Raw genomic sequence first — 17649 nt, 5'->3', positions numbered from 1 at the left:
AGGTAACCGTGTCTATTGGTCATAAAGACGAGGGCAAGAAAGGGAGATGTGAAGAAAAACAAGATCACATAGTTCTTGCATAAGTCATTGCCTTTATTGTGCAATAAGGAGCAGCTCATAGCTGATATGTATACACAAGATTACCACTGTAACTGTCCAGCATTCCCTACAATGTCGAGTTTTTCAGAGTAAAAACATACCCACTTATTAACATACACAGCTTTCCACAGTGTGTGACACAAGACAGAAACATTTTACTTAGTTCAATTTCGAGATTTTAGGCAAAATTTCCTTCAGTCTTCAACTCCAACATTGGTAACACATATTTTCAACTAGCCCCATCATGAGGAATCTAACATTTTGTGTGTATCTACAGTTACAAAGCAGCTCTCTCTTCTGCACTAAAATATCTACTAAAATAACTGATACCCACCAACAAGATCAGTTAGCTAAGCTTATCTAAGAATCAGCAAAGCCTCTCACTCATGTATGACACAGGAAAATTAAAATAACAAGCCAAATGTAAATATCTTTCTATGCAAACATGAGGACTTTTACAAATGAAGTGGGTGAGCTGGATGCTGAAATTAAGGCACTGACCAAGCAAAAGGTCAGAAGTGTTGCAGGAAGTGACATACGTGGGGAACACCAAGGATCAACGAGGCATTCACACAAGGTACAATTATAAAGGACAGTCAAAGAAGATGGCACTGTTAAAGAAGTGATGCTGTGTAACAGTTTATCGTCATTAGTCTAGTACGTTAACTATCAATTAATAACACAAAATCCTTATGAGCTGAAATTCTGGTCATATATTGGAAGAATGCAGAATTAAAAATACAAGAAAAGTAAAGGCAGACTTCTGTTAACCCCACATAGATTTATTAAATAGCCCATTAAGGTATGATACTGAGGGTAAATGTGTAGACACTGAGAACAACTGCTCTGCCTTGTGCTCTTCTCTTGACACACATTATTGATCACAGCTGGACCAGAGTACTGCAAGACACAAACCTCTAATCTGAGCCAGTTTATTGTTTACTATGACAGAGCTGCTCTGAAACAACTCTGTAAAAGCCTTCTCTGAACACTGGTCTTCACACACACCAGGAGAGCCCACGGAAAACTCAGCTGGCAAAGAAACAAATCCCAGCACAGCTAAGTCCGAACCAGCCCCCGCGGCCGAGGCATTCCCAGATCCAGGTACAGGCATAGCGTTGCTCCACAGCGCACAGCGTTTTGATGCGGAATCTTCTCTTTTGTTAGAACACGAAGACTTACAACCTAGCAGGAAAGCAGCACTGCAGCTAATGGAAAAAGTGACACCAGGACCTCCTAACTCACTTTCAGAGTAACCAACCAGCGCGTTAGTCAGGGCTCTAGTAATGCTTTGTCTGTGCTACGTGTAGAATTAAACACCTCCCCGCCACACCACTGCGCACCCTCCCGTGGTGCTCCCCACCCCTTCTGCCGGCACTCTCCACTCCCACAGGCAGAGGGACAGCAGGACTAGCGCGGCGCCCACCGCCCCATCCCAGCATGGCGCCTGCGCTGCGTTGCTGCCCCAGCGCGCCTGCGCAGGGTGCCCTCACCCCGCCCCTCGCCCGCCAGGATCGTCCCGCCCTGCCGGAGGCCCCCACCGGGATCGTCCCGCCCTGCCGGGAGCCGCCACCAGGATCGCCCCGCCCTGCCGGGAAGCGCCACCGGAATCGTCCCGCCCTGCCGGAAGCCGCCACCGGGATCGCCGTGCCCGCCGGGAGCTGCCGCTGTGAGGGGCTGTCCGGCTCTGCCGCCCACCTGGGCTCACCCCGCGGGCTCATCACCCCCCAGCTCAGCCTTGCCGCCAGATCCCACCCCGCGAGGCGGAAAGCGCCCGCTGGAGCGGCGGTGGCGGCGGGGCTGCCCGCGGCGCCATGGACAGCTTCCTGGAGCAGCAGCAGCGGCAGGAGGAGGCCGTGACGGGGAGGAGTAGGAGCGGCCGCGGCGCCGCGGCGGGCAGTGCCCTGCAGCCGCCCCTGCCCTCCCTGGAGCCGCTCCCGCTGCAGCCAGGTAAGGGCGGCGCTGGCCCTGCGAGCCCTTGGGAGCTCCGGCATGTGCGCTGGGAATCACGGCGCCACATGGCAGCTCCTGGCGGGGAGAGGGAAATTCGAAAATCACCGCAGTTATTTTATGGGCCGGCAGCGTGCCCTTGCGGCTGGGAGGGCGGGTGGCGGCTTGGGGTGCATCGAGAAGAGCGTTCGCGGCAGGGCCAGGGAGGTGATGCTGCCCCTCTGCTCGCCCCATAGAGGCACATCAGGAATCCAGTCTTGGGCGCCTCAGTACAGAGAGACACGGAGCTCCTGCAGAGGGTCCAGCGGAGGCCACAAAGGATGAGGGGTCAGGAGCATCCCTTATGAGGAGACACTGCGGGAGCTGGGCTTGTCTGGTCTGGAAAAGAGAAGGCTGAGAGGGGATCACATTAGTGGATGTAAATATCGCAAAGGAGGGTTGCTCAGAGGGTGGTGCCAGGTGCTTTTCAGTGGTGCCCAGGACAGGATGAGAAGCAGTGGCCATAAACTGAAACACAAAAAGTTTTACCTCAACACGAGGAAGAACTAGACCCTGAGATTAGCTCAGTTGGTTAAAACTTGGTTGTAATAATGCCAAGGTCATGGGTTCAATCCCCTATGTGGGCCATTGACTTAAGAGTTGGACTTGATGATCCTTGTGGGTCCCTTCCAACTCAGAATCATCTGTGATTCTTTGAAACTTTACACGAAGAATGGCAGAGCACTGGCACAAGCTGCGCAGGGAGGTCATAGAGTGTCCTTTTCTGGAGATACTCACACTCCACCTGGATCAGTTCCTGTGTCACCTGCTCCAGGTGACCCTGCCTTGGCAAGGGGTTTGGATGGATGATCTCCAGAGGTCCCTTCCAACCCTAAGTATTCTATTATTCTGTGATTACCTAACTTAGCCAGCCTTTGAATTATTACTTTGCCTACGACATCCAGGTAGGAGATGTCGTGGGGAAGTCTTGTGCCTTTCAGAAAGCTTTTATGGATGAGCATTGTAGGGCCATGGAATGCAGCCAGGAGCTTTAAATAGATATGGGAATGAAGTTTCAGTTTTGGGCTGGTTTCAACATGAGTTGTACCACTATTCATGTAAAAGGTTATTTCAGTCTTGAATAATTCTCTACATTTACCTTTGTGGGAAGTGCTTAGCCTTTGGCACTGGAATGGCCTGTTTGCATGAGTGTATGCAAATCTTCAGCACAATGGGCTCACAGACTTAGATGATGATTAATAAGTGAAGAGAGTGGTCCTGAAAACATCACAAAATATACTGTGAAGCTATCAAAGCCCTCTGGGCTTCTAATTGTGGTAAGGCAGTAGTGTGAAATAATAGGCTTCTTCACTGTTTCAGGTGTCTGCAGCTGTGTGCTGTTTGTGGAAAATGCTATTTCATATTACATTTCCAGCTTTTCCCATAGTCTTACATCCCTGTGGACTAGTAGAAGGTGTGTTTATTTTCAAACCACAGAGCTTAAGATCACTTTCTATGGCATCCAAGAAAGATCATGTAAGAAAGGTGCTGAAATGGAGGGCACATTGTCATCTGAATAAGGGCTGTGACAGTCATGGGCTCAGTTAATTTTTTTGTTTGTTTGTAGCATCTTCCCATGAACACAAACTAAACTTCAGGAAGAGCAAAGAAGCATGTTTAAGTTACATTCAGGATGCCATGCTACAAAAGCAGTGGAAAAGGGCTGCAGAGTTTCTGACCTTCTACGTTGAGTCACTAGAGAAGGACTACTCCAGAGAACATGTCGGACCATCAGAGGTAAGTCCATGTCCCTTATCTGGGTTCTTTTGCAGTTGAAAAAATACTTTCAAGCAGCATCTATAGAATGCTTCAGGACTAGCAATTGTCTTCATTAACTAATCACAGGTTTGATTTTTTTTAATAAAAAACATCAGAGGTGAGACCTGAAAAATTATGGAACTTTCATAAACTAGACGAGCAAATAAAGACATTGAAGCTTCCGAAAGCAAATGAGCAACTATTCAGATGCTAATGTAGAAACTCCTTCTGTGGCAGGCTGCAGGAGGTACTCCAGACGTCATCACTGTGAGTGCTCAAGGCAGATGCTGTCCAATGACTCACCAAAAGCCTGCCCCTGCACAGACGTGCCTCTGCTGAGGGTTTAACCCATCTTGCTGTAGCGTGAGTTCTGTTGAGATCTCATTTTCTGGGGTGCTGAGCATCTGCAGAGCTGTCTCCTGTTTTTCCTGACAGAGGGCTCAGCGATCCTGAAAAGTTTTTTGGGTTTGCAGGCTGGTTTTATGAGGTTGTGTTAGTTTTAGTGATTTGGGTTTCTTTGGTTTGTTTTTTAGTTGGTTGGGTGGCAATTATTTTTTTTTAATAGATCCTTGACACAACAGATGAAAACTTGGCTTTGAGTAAGTTAGTTCCATCAGCAGTGTATCTATGAGAGGTCAGCTTAAAGTGTTCTAAAACGGAAAAGCAGTGCATGTTTGCCTCTGGCATGGCATTAGTCAGAATCTGTTTAAAAATTAGTCGCTCGTGTAGGTCTTACTGGCTCTTCTAGTACCAGCAAAACTCCTTGCAGGTACTGAGGTAGAATCAAGTGGAAGGAAAGGGATCAGAGCTCTTAAATAAATGGAGTACTTGAATATTTGCCAGCTTGCGGACCTTAAAACAAGTGCATGTAGATGGGAAGCTACATCTAATTGGAAATAATCTTTATTACTAGGTTCAAAGAACTGTGTATGCCCTGTGTGTCAGTGGGATCATATCAAAGGAGAACATGGTTTTTCAGTGAAAAGAGGGAGGAACCTTCTGACATGCAGTTTTCATAAACTTTGCTGAAGTGCAACAGTATTTATAATGAGCAGTTATGAAGCACCCACTGAATGACTGTGAGTCTGAAAGTCCAAGAAGATGAATATGTCGGTTACTGTAGCAGTAGATAATACTTAGTATTATTTTTTATTTACAATTTAAATGTATATTTTTATGTGCTACAGTGACTGTAAGTTTCATAAAACTGTATATATGGTGACTTGCCATTTTTGTGCTAAGATTGTTTTTGAATCTCTTTCTCCCCATTCACAGATAATTTGGAGAATAGGAACTGAAGTTTTCTGTCATCATTCCCATAAGAGCATGAAAGAGTTCAGCTGTTTCATGGAACAGATGAAAACTTTAGGAGTAAAAAGGTATTTGAAGGTGAGTGTACTTAATACAGTCTTGATGATTTTCCACCTTTACCTGAACACTTACTTGAATATTAGTTTCTGAATCTCTCTTTTGAAATATATTACTGACATTAGTGTCAAAAGAAAATTGATGCATGATATTTTAATGTTATTTTATACCTAACCTCATTTAATTTGGTCTAGTTATTTGATCACAGATGCATATTGTCAGTCCCTGAAAGGGCCTAAACCTTTTATTTAAACTTTTCATTTGAATTTGAAACAGTTTAATTGTTTTTCACGCATGCCCAAATGACATCTAATTACAGGTTAACACCTGCCAAGCTTTGTTTCCAGTCCATAATTTGACCACTGTGCTCCTAACTAAACAATTGTACTTAAATTTTGCAATTGTTACCATCTCACCGATCTGGTTATAAAACAGTACACTGTGCACACCTGTTTGACTCAGCTGTAGGGCTTTTCCCTGTGGTGGCTCATTCAAACCTATACAGTTTTGGTTTCATTGGCTGTTTCTCACTTGGCATGGTGTTTCTGTCTTTCCTTCTGTTGTCAAAGGAAGTTCTGTACAAGAGTTTGCTGGAGCTAACTGGAGGTTTAGACTTTGATCCAGTGCTGATCAACATAGGGTGGTAGGACATACCTCTTTCAGGCTCTGCAGTTGAGTAGCCAAATGAAAAATCAGCAAATGCAACCCACCTGGGCTTCCTCAGGTCATTTCTACATATTCTAAAATACGTGCAACACTCGTTAAAGACTAGCAGGTTTGTGAGACAACTGCTTTCTGCTGCCTTGATAAGTACCACTGAGTGTCTGCCACCTAATGGGTCACTTTCTGCCCAACAGATTTCAAGTGCTTTAGCCCTTTTTCTGAGAAGGTATCCCTGGGAAGGGAAAGGACTGAAGCTTTTGAAACCTGTGGAGCAGAAAGTATCTTTTGGGGCAGAAAATATAATTGTGTATCAGATACGCTTTTAATTACTGTTTCTCCAATGTCTTCAGACAGAAAAAATTATATAGGTTCTTGGCTTATCTTCTTCCCCTAAGTGTCACTTGTATTCTCCCATTCTTTCATTTTTCTCCCAAATTCTTTGTAAAGATACTTTTTGGATAAAAGAATATTTGCGCAATGCTTTTCTAATAAAATACTTTATTAACCTGTTGGCAATATTTTTTATGCATGTCAGTAAGTGTCTTTCACTGCACACATGCCTAGAACTTTGCTGTATTGCTGAGAATCTTTCCATTGGAGGTGGGAAACACTGTGATTTGGACTGTTTGATTTGCAGGTCTGCTTGGAGCATGTCTTTCATCTCCTTTGTAATGGGCAAATAGATGAAGCTTACCAAAACCTGTCCCTGGCAGAAAGCTGGAGGTATGGAGAACAAACAGCCATTCAGGACAGAGAAATGAAACTGGTTCAGGCTTACAGGGGACTGTTGGACTACTATAGCTGGTCTAAGCAGAAGAACATCCTATTAGAGCATGGTAAGTAAATGGACTAGAGTTGGACCAAGGGTTGGACTCGATGATCTCAGAGGTCTTTTCCAACCCAATCGATTCTATTCTATGATTCTAAGTGTTTTTTGGATTGAGGTGTAAACTTCAACTTACTGGCTTGTGCAGACACCGTGGTTTGCAATGATGCCTTTGCTAAACTCCAGTATTGAGGGTGTGGCTGGTACATAGTTCTGTATCAGCAGGGATGGTGGTGGCACACTGAACCACACCTTTCTGAACTGCCCTGAAATGCTGTTCTGAAACTTTCTCCCCCTGAATTGCATTTTTTACAACAAGCCAGCGTGAAATAAAATTGAATCATGATCAAAGGAATGTATTCACTTAAAGGAGTGGGTTGATAGGTGTGCAAGTGCTTGATTGCTGCTCGAATTTTGAGTGATGGCAAAGCCCTCAAACCTTAGGTATCTTTAAAATAAACTGTAATTCAAACACCAGTTGCTACCATTGTGTCATATCTAATTCTGCATACACCTGCTGGCTGTGTGTTACCAGTTACATTGGATCTCTCCTAGTTTCTGTGAAAACTAAATGTGGGATTTGGTTAATGGAGCTTGTGCTTGTAGGATCTTTGAGTCTTGGAGTACTTCTCATTGTGCTCCATAAGCTAAAATTGCAGGATAATAAATTTGATTGAAGGGCAATGAAAATTTCTTGTTTCATTACTGAAAAAACGGAGGCATCTTCTCTTAAAAGCTCTCTGACTGGAGTTCTTGCTTAGCAAAACGTGTTTGTCTCAGGTGTATCACTTCTTCAAGGTCTTGAATTGCTTGGCAGAGCTAACTTTGTGTCATTCTTTTGTGTTTTGGTAGGTGTGGATGGATTTGCAGACTTGTCTGTTGAACAGGAAATGCACAGTTGCTTTCGAAAGGCAGCGATGAACTTAAAGGAGATTATTAAAATACCCGGAGTCTGGGATCTCTTTGTGAAATGCTACGTGGATGTAAGGGCATGTTTTACAGATATATTTCTTTTGTCTAATTTTCATTAAATGCCTGTCTGCAACTATTTTGTGTGTGCGTGGGTTAAAAAAATATATTTTAGAAGCACCACATTTGTATGTGTGTGTCACTGGCTTTGATCCACATCACACACAGCTTACTCCTGGTTGAACTGCAGAGTCCACAGAGAGTGCAAAAAGAACTCTATCTGTGCGTTGTCAAGACAAAGAAATAGACAAACATTTGCATAGTTTTTTTTCATAGTGCTACAGAAGTTGGAGCATAGCTGTTTTTGTTTAAATTCCTCTAAACAAGTCCTCTGTTTTTTGGCAGGGCAGTGTTTTTCCTGGATACACTAAATGTTAGAGATGCCAAACATACAACCCCTCTGTGTTTTGTTTTGGATTTTTTAAATATCTACTTAAAATTTGTAATTAAGAAATAAAGCTAATCTTAAAATCCCTTTGGAATTATTTACTTCTTGTCAATGCTGATAAGTTCTGACTTCTCTAAGCACATCTTGGGGAATTTTCCTTGGTGCTGGTATCTGCCAGGTTCCTTCCTTCTTTAAAGACATGGCAGGCTCCTTCTGTGTCTCTTTCCAGGGAGCAAGTGCTGGTAGTTCTTGACAATGAAATGTGAAGGAATTTTCTCCTGTAGCAGCTTCTATGTGTGAAGTTTTGTCTCTCTGTCATGAAAGTACCCAGGAAAAAGAAATAAACTAGCCTTAGTCTTATCTAATATGCTGCACTCTTAGGTACAGGCTATGCTGTTGTATAGTTTTGTGGCAATCTGAAATTAGTTGTAGGAGTTTGATTGCATATATCTGGCAAACTAATGACAGGCTTAACTTCTAGATGTTGGAGTTCTATGGAGACCCTAACGAAGCTCGCCAAGTATTGAATGAATATGCCTACAACTCAAGGTTTCCTGCTAATCCCAATGCTCATGTCTACCTCTACCAGTTCCTGAAGAGACAGGGCGAATCAAAGAAATCACTCATCTCTGCACTGAAGGTGTGTATTCCATGGGAGATACAGTCTGTGTCATTCAGGTTGTGTGGGGGTCTGACACTTTGGTCCCCTTGACCTCTGTAACATTATTTACCGTACTGTATTCTTCATGGTAAGCAGAGGACTAGAGGGATGTTAGGTGGAGGGAACAGTGTCCTGTACTGTCTTTGAATTCCAGTTCTTACTTTGCCTTTAACTGATACATTGTATCACTTCTTAAAGTCAGTAAGCTCGCTCAGAGGACATTCTTACATGGTCCCAGAATTCTGTATCAGCAGTCTTGTACATAACATGCATTGATTTCTGTTACAGTTTGACAATACTGTAAAAATTTATTAGAGGCATGCTCTTTCACATATTGATCCTGTCCAGCAATTAGTTTCTCTGCTTGCTTTTAATGAGCTGTACATTAAAGCTAAAATAAAAGTTAATGTCTGCTGGTTGTTGGCCGGCAAGACCTTGTTTGACTAAGCTTTTGTACAGTTGCTCTTGAATTCCTGCTCTCCTTGCCCTTGCTGGCTGATCTTGGTACTACTTTGCAGTGCTTTGCAGTCTGTTTTGCCACTTGATGGCACTAATGTACTTTCATTGGTGCAGGTGTTTAAAAACAGCTTTGTAAAGTTTAGGCTGGCACTCCGGACTCTGAATCCCAAAGACCAGAGTTTGAGTCTCAGTGGGGACCGTCCCCTGGCAGTTCAATGCCTCCCTGCCATCCCATCCCGTCAGATCTCGGATGCTCAGCAGGGTCAGCCCCGGTCAGTACCGGGTGCTGTGACAGTCCTGAGGACTTCCCTGTCACTGTCCAAGCTTGCTCGGCCGTGGCAAATGGACCTCAGGACTGAAACGGTGGGGCCAGTTCTGCGCATGCTGTGCCTCACCTAAAACATCCACTGCCCAGGCTGGAAGGGCACCCACGTGGGGAGAGCCCTTCCCAAATCTGTGTTGGTGAAGTCTGGCCATACATATATACAAAGTTTAGGCTTTTAAACTGTAGCATACATGTGTAAAATTCCATCTTCTCAGGGCTTTTTAGCAGTGGCTTTAGATACTAATGTCTTACAAGATAGTGACTAGTCAAAGAACTGGTTTGGTAGGTCCAGAAAATGATCCAATGTACAGAGCAGTGGACAGGGCAGCTGAGACTGGCCTGGGAAGAAAATTGCATAGCCTTCTAAAAATGGGACGCTGGATATGGGTTTGGGCTGCTCTTTCAAAGGTTGTATTTGCCACATGCAGTGGTTTTTAGCAGTCATCAAGATATTTCATTCATTGTGTCTCAGAGCAGTGCCACAGGAGTACAAAACGGACCTAGATACTTGTTCTTTATACCAAGGCACTAAGGTACCAGATTGCTTGATTTTCTGAATTAGTCAGCCAAAATTTTGAAGCCTGTGCTTCTCTTGATCAGATAGAAGTGTTCCAAAGTTTTCACATTAAAATAATGTGTCTGGATTTTGTCTTTTATTTTTCAGATCTTACATGATATTGTTCCATCTCATGAACTAATGATAGAATTTAATACCATGCTTCAAAAATCAAGTAAGTCTTTACCTTTGGTCTTTTCTTTTATGTTAACTTTAAAATATTATTCTACATTATTCTGCAGCCTTCTTTCTGCTTTTTAAAATAGTTTTATTTGTTAAGAAAAAACTGAAAAAACCCAAATCCCAACTTTCCAATCACAGAAACTAAGTTGGATGTGTGAGCAGACATTTACAAACTTGTGTAAAGAAATGCCTTTATCATGTTAAAGGGTGATCAAAGCAAACTGTTTAAAGGCACAGATAGGATCTCGAAAATAGGTTGGTTTTTTTAGGTACTCTACTCTGACTTCCAGTGTCTCCATTCCTTTTGGGGGTTTATTTATTCTTGTAGAGGAATTGAGATGGATCTCTTCTTTAGTTCATTGTTATTGATTAATCAAGAGAGCTTTATCTTTCAGCTGGTAGAAAAGTCCTCCAATTAGGAGATTTTTTTTCCATGCTGATCAATTGTATGCCAAGCTGTCTGTGTTCTTGTGACCTGGTGTGTCCCAGCAGGTCAACAGATTGGTGAAATGTCCATGAAGGAAGATTGTTGTCCCTTCTGTTATGATAAGACTTAATGGCTTTAAACTGACAGAGGGTGTGTTTAGAAGAGATTTTAGGAAGAAATTCTTGATTGTGACCGTGGTGAGGCACTGGAACAGGCTGCCCAGAGCAGCTGTGGATGCCCCATCCCTGAAAGTGTTTAAGGCCAAGTTGGATGGGGCTTTGAGCAACCTAGTGGAAGGTGTCTCTGCCTGCCCATGGCAGGGGGTTTGGAACTAAGTGATCTTTAAGGTCTCTTCCAATGCAATCCATTCTGATTCTTCATTGGAAGGGGGTAAAAAAGACCTTTTGGCTGGAACCTCCCTTTTTGTATTCATGTATGACACATTTACTTGCTTTTCATAGCTGATAAGTAGTCTTTTTAATGACATTTATACCAATAAACATAACTTTTCCCTCAATTACCTGTCATAGGTCAAGTGTGGTTTTAAGAACTCTGCTGACATGTAGCTAATGATGGGAAATGTCAGCCGTAGTCATTTCGGTCTCAGGTTTGATTTTTTGGTGGCAGCTCAGGATTTGAAATATTCCAGAGGCACTGGAATAGATGGTACCTGTCATCTTTCTCCACTAATGCTGTTTTAAGTGCTTATTTTGCATGAACTTTAGGCATCAGTGTTCCCTTCCCGTGGGAAGAACGTATTGAGCAGAAGTGCCACTTGTAAGCACTGATCAGTGAGCTTTGGAAACAGCAACTGTTGTAAGCAAGGCAGTGTGGGATAAGTGAGTGTTGTCTGTGTTCTTCTAGAGTCAGCAGTGTTTGAGCAGGATGGGAGTAGGGACAGAGTGACTTTGCTGGGAGCTGTTTTCTAGAACTAGAAAATATTCCTTAACTTTATCTCTTGGAAGCAGTAAAAGGCAATGGGGGCTACCCTTACTAATGGGGACAGTACCAGCATTTGGGGAGGCAAGATGGAGAACTGCATTTCACTTGTTGCTTACTAATGAGCTCATCTTGATCAAAGTAATTCATTAATCAGCCTAACCTTTTTCCAGAGAAAAGAAAAAAACGCCGTCTGGGGCTGGAAGTTATTTTTGCAGCCTTGGATTATGCTGGCTGGAAAGAAAATGTAAAAGCATGGAGCTGCTTGGCAAGACAGGTGAAACAAATTGTAATGTAAGTATCTCTGATGCAATGTGCTAAAAACAAATGTGTCAAGTCTCTGCCTTTGGACAGTTGACAATGTGTCCCTCTGTAGCCTTTCTCTTCCTGCTAGTGAAGAGAAGAGTTGCCTGGCCTGAGTTCTGTGGCACTGCTTGACTGCTGTGTGCTTTCGTTGGGAGGGAAGATGAAAGTATTGAGGAGAATTCAGAATTTCCAGTACTGCATTGCCTGAAAAAGTTGTGGTGCTTTGTGCTTTGTTTTTGTTTTGTTTTTGCCAGGTTACATTTTATGCAGGAAAAGTTATTCACATGTTGGGGTAGCATGTGCTGCCCATCACTGATCTCCCTCTGTCAGAACAGGAAAGTTTTGGTTGTTCTGCTCTGTTTTTACGGGTGCATTATTTGAAGCTGGTTTGAGACTTGCTGGGCTTTAGTGGGTGTGTGGCTGGTCCTGTTCATGTTGGTGTGTTGTGTGATGGTGGTGACTGTTGTTACGGGGTGCAGCCAGTGTGTTGTTTAAATCTGAGCCAGCATGCCTGGGGATTGATGTGTCCTACCAACTGTGACAGACAAGGCCTTGGATTTCAGAAGAAGCCATCTCTGCCCTCCAATGTCTAGACTTTATTTTACCCAACAAACAGGGTGTTGTGTGGTTTAAGCCCTTTATATTTACAGTAAATTATTTTGGCACTTAGTTTGATCCATTCTACTGTTTTATTGTCACATCTACCTACAGAGCATCTGCTGTTAAGATCAGAAGCTAGTAGGTTAGAGCAAGGAGTGTTGTTGCATAGAGTTAGTAACTTTGCCTTCATTTTTGTTTTTGAGTACACGGCTTCAGAGTATCTTGAAATACACTGGGCATCTTGGTCATTTTATGGGAATGTCTTTTCCCTGTGGCAAATAATTTTATAGGATCCTGTAACAGTTTGGGTTGGAAGGGACATTAAAGACCATGTGGTTCCAACTCCCCTGCCATGGGCAGGGAGACCTTCTGCTAGGCCAGGTTGCTCAGAGCCCCATCCAACCTGGCCTTGAACACTTCCAGGGATGGAGCAGCCACAGCTTCTCTGTGCAACCTGTGTCAGTGCTTTACTACCCTCACAGTAAAGAATTTCTTCTTAATATCCAATCTAAACCTGCCCTCTTTCAGTCTGAAGTCATTCCCCCTTGTCCTGTCACTACATGCTCATACAAAAACTCCTTCTCCAGCTTTCTTATAGGCTCCTTTGAGAGAATGGAAAGTTTTTCTTTCTGAAATGCTTGGTTTAGAGTTGGACTTGATGATCCTTGTGGGTCCCTTCCAACTCATCATATTCTGTGATTCTGGGATTCTTCTTAGCAGTGCTATTGCATAACAGAAATAACTGTTTGGGATAATGTACTCTTTGAGTATGCCTAGAGTAACACAAACCTTTCCTAAAAACAAACCAACCCCTTCATACTACTAATTTGTTGACAAACCTGAAGAAACTTCCATATTACTATTGACAAACTGGCATGAAAGTCAAAGGCTTGTTTCATTTCACACCAGAATTTGTGTTATTGCCAAATCTAAATAAGACTGCTAGAGTTTACCTCCTGCGTGTTGCCAGGGATTTAAAAAAAATATCTTATTTCTGTTTGGATTAGTGTTTCAGTCTCAGTGTAAAGTCAGTATGTCTCTGTTAGTTTAGGAGACTTGTAGCATCTGATTATGTAAGCCATTGTTTCCTGATAATCTTTTCATCACAATTTAAGCTTTTCTGTAACTTGTTTAACCTTTTTCCAGCTCTGAGAAGCATCTTGACTGGATCAAGCAAGAGTGGAACTCCAGGAAGGACTGGTGGCCAGCCTTCCATTTTAGCCGGTACTTGGCAAAAAGAAACTGGCAGGAAAATAAAAGCCTTTCATATGAAAAAGCTCTGGTGGCTGGAATTCTACTGGGAAAGGGTAATACTACATGTTTTTTCCTTTTCACTACATACAACTGAAATAATGTCTAGTTTTAGCCCTGATGAGATGGGATGCAACTGATCTACTTCTTGGAAGAAATGCAATATCTTCCTTCTAGGAAACATTCCTGTCTTTGGGGCTAAACATGAAAGATGTTTAAATTGGTTTGATATTTAACAGTGGGGCATATTTTGCATAACTTGTCTTATCTTGCTTTAGAACTCTGTTTTATCTGGCCTTGTTGAGCAGCCACAATATGGTTTATCTTCTTTAACCTTCAAACTACAATTTCACAAATGCACAACCCACTCCTGAGGGAATATTGTGAGGACTGTAGAGAGTTTGCTGGTTGCCAGCATACGCACTGTCTCAGCAAGTGCTGGGGAGCAGCTGGTCATTAAGGACCATGGAGATGTTGTAATGCAGAAAAGAGGGGAACAGAGGGTCATGAGGGAAAACCATCAGCAGTTTGGTAAGAAGATGAAGGTCTTTACCCCGTCAGTAGCATTCTTTGAAATGCTGCCAAAACCAAGTGGAGGATCAGGCCAAGAATCAGCTGCTAAACTGAGAATGGGAATATGGCACGAAGGCCATGGCTCATACACTGTTTTGGAATTCTGGTTGATAGGCAACTTGTTCATTGTCAGCTTTTCTATAACTTTATCTTCTGGACTTTTTTATAAACAGTTTCTCATATTGAAAGTTCTTTGTGTTTATTTTCTTTTGTTTTCAGTAGCACATTATCACATGTCTTGCAGCTCTTATTTCCAGCTGGCTAAAAATATTGTTCCAGTTCTGATTTTCTTTAATAAAGTTTTAGTGCTTATTGGTGTCAATGTGAGCCTCTGTTTTCCAGCATAATAAGTTAATGTGTGATATTGATGCTGCTTTACACCCTCGAAATGTTGCTTTCTGATTTATTTGCAGAGACAAAAGAGAAAAAAATATTTTGCAAGATAGCATAATTTATATACCTGTGATGTTTTCTGGGTTAAATGTGGACAGATTATTTAATGCTGTAGTTATGTCTCTAATGTCCATGTCTTAGATTTTAATACCTTTAATTACCTAAACATTTCCTAGGTATTTTCATATTGTTTAAGCAATGAAAGCATTTTGTATTTGTTTGTATTATGATATAACTTAACAGTTTGTTTTTCTTTTCCCTTAGATTGCAAGTATTTTAAATATGTATCACACCAAGGCTGCAAAGCTCAGGTGAAAAGGTTTCGGATGCTGAAGAAATTTGTGAATAGGCACAATCCTGTCTACCTGAGAATATCTGGTCTTTCAGATTCCTCTGTACAACCTTGACGAGAGGATGTCCTTAAGGATCTTGTACTTTTTCCGCTCTGTAACACCGACTTCTGTGTTGGTGCTTCTCTAAAACTTCTGGGCAGACCCAGAAAGTACTAGACTTTTTTTATATACTTCTGTAGAAACCCCTTTGGTTTGTATTTATTTTGTAATAAAATTAATATAAATCAACTGAGGAGGTTGAAGAATTTCTTTAATTTTAGTCTCATATTTCTGTGTGAAATGCAAACAGCATTGATTTAAAGTACAGCTTGAAAATTACTTAGTCACTATTGTTTGGAATTTCTATTTCAATAGTATTGCAGGGTTGAGACTCCTCATGTCTCGATGCATAGATGGGAAGGAGTTCAAACTCGAGGACTAGCAGTGGCATTCATAACAAGTGACATGTCTTAACCCAAGAACAGTAGGTTAAGACACTGAAAATGCGTTTTCAACCTGTAAGGGTTACATAGCTTCTGCTTATAACTGATCATTGCCTGAAACAGGGAAAATGAAGAAGCATTTGTCACTTTTTATTGCATTGCATATTGAGAAGAATTACAGGTTCTGAAGATCTACTGCAGCTTGTTCAAACAGATGATGCACTTTACCATGCCTAAAGGCAGTTTTTCCGTCTGTCATACTTAGGGGTTGTGTGTCCAGTGTCCAGTTGAAAGATTGTTTTCACATTGCTGGTAGGAGGGAGTGAAAGGTTGCTGTAGCTGCATGGTTGCAGTGTTGCACTACTTTGAAAGAGCAGAGGCACAGAAATACTGAACACTCCACCTCATGGAAGAGACTTTCTAGAAATTTTTTTGCAGTCTTGCCTGTGAGTTGAAATATGCAGCGTTGCTGTGGTTGGACAGCACACATTAATGTGTTGTCACAAAATAGCACTCCAGTTTGCTTGAGAACAATAACAAAATGGTTTCTAAGTACTACTTCCCTTTTTAGTGATGGATCTGTAGAATTCTGGAGGATGATCTTCTTGAATCTACCTCTGGGAATGAAACAAAGATGTCTTAGTAGCAGAGTAGTTTATGGATAAATACAGCTGTGCCTTTAAAAACAGTGTTTATCTGGAATTTTGGTCTGGATTAATACAGGTCTTGTGAGATGTGCCTTAAGACAATGTTCCTTTAGCATTAAGTGAGCTGCTTGCTGTAACTGTTTTATTAAAAAAAAAGGCAGTTACTCATCATTCCTCACCCATGTGCTCATTTAGTTCTGACTCCCAAACAATGCTGTTGCCATGTTTTGTGATAGGGTTTTTGTTTGAGATCTTCAGCTGGGTTTTGACAACTTTAATTTAGACTACAAAGTTTCTTCCCAGCATCTCATGAGGTGTTGCGCACCCCTGAGAAGCAACCTCACTTCGCTGAGAGAGATGATCCAGGTTGTTGCTCCCAGTGACACTCATCTTGATGGGTTCCATGCCTGGACAGTGGGACTAAAGCTGCCCTGGGACAGCCCCAGGAGGCAACCAGGGAGAGTATCCCTTCCCTGGAGTCCTTCATTTTGCTTCCTGCCTGCCACTGTGCTCCTCTGGACTTGCAAAGACAGGCCTTTGATGGGCGGGTGAGTCTCCTGTGATGGCCCTGGGAGCATCCCAGCAGGTGTTACTTGAGCTCCCCTCTTCCATTGTCTGCTCCTTTGGGGGCATGTGGAGGAGCTTTTATTGAGGAAGAAATGTGAGACAAAGCATAAATTTGAGGTGAGGGGGGGATGTGGGGAAGGTAAAGACAGCAAGAGGACACAGAGGAGCTTTATGTCTTTGAAAAATGTGTTAATCCACTGTGCTTCCAGCTTTTTCCTATGACCTCTGGAAGCAGGATTGCTGCTGGGAATCATGTCCTCTCCTGGTGCTAGAATAAACATGCTGCAGTCAGCAAGTAGAAGAGCAGCACAGTCACAGCTTTAGTGTAATTATCTTGAGCATTGCTCTTGTCCTGCAAAAATCTTGCTGTTTCCTGACACCACAGTACTTCCACCTGAGACAAACCTGTGGGTCGCAAGTCCTCAGTGAAATTTCAGTGCAAATTACTCAGTGAATATGTGTTTTCAAGCCTGTGTGTGTACTTTGAAGGTGGTAACTCCTCGTGTATTGGAATGATCTGCTTTGGCTCTGAATTCTGTGCTCTAGCTTTGATTTTCCTATCAGTTGCCCTCCCCATCCTGTGTACAAAGCTTCTATCAGGATATTTTTAAATTTTCATTAAAGAAATAGCCTATCTTTGCTGTTTTCATTTATGCTGAGTCAAGGAATGTTTTCAGGGAATCCACATTTTCTGCACAGACCCAGTGTCTGTTGTATCTCTGCTATTCCACCTCTTCCTCTGGTATTTTTAATATTAAAACCTAACATAATGGTAACAAAATTACCAGTGACCTCAGCTTACCTCCCCTGCCTTTTCCTGTTGTTCTATCCATGGTTTTGATGCTCCTGCTTGCATTTTCCTGTTTTGAGAATGTCTACTAAAGCTCAAGAAAAGCAAAGTAATTTAATGTCAGCTGCTCTTCTCTC

At 42.4% G+C, this 17649-nt stretch overlaps 1 protein-coding gene across 1 annotated transcript; it reads left to right on the top strand.

The window, feature by feature from the left end:
- Window positions 1-1662: 1662 nt before the first annotated feature.
- TAF1A (TATA-box binding protein associated factor, RNA polymerase I subunit A) lies at window positions 1663-15314 on the top strand. Its single transcript, XM_071548056.1, has 10 exons — window positions 1663-2049; window positions 3656-3825; window positions 5122-5235; window positions 6515-6713; window positions 7556-7686; window positions 8542-8700; window positions 10170-10236; window positions 11784-11904; window positions 13663-13823; window positions 14998-15314. Exons 1-10 carry the CDS (start codon window positions 1914-1916, stop codon window positions 15138-15140), a joined length of 1401 nt encoding a protein of 466 aa, XP_071404157.1. The 5' UTR covers window positions 1663-1913; the 3' UTR covers window positions 15141-15314.
- Window positions 15315-17649: the final 2335 nt, after the last annotated feature.

Source organism: Pithys albifrons, chromosome 2, assembly GCF_047495875.1.
Source record: "Pithys albifrons albifrons isolate INPA30051 chromosome 2, PitAlb_v1, whole genome shotgun sequence".
In the NCBI taxonomy this organism is placed as follows: Eukaryota; Metazoa; Chordata; class Aves; order Passeriformes; family Thamnophilidae; genus Pithys; species Pithys albifrons.
Note: the sequence above shows the minus strand (reverse complement) of the source record. Positions and strands in the feature narration are given on the sequence as shown.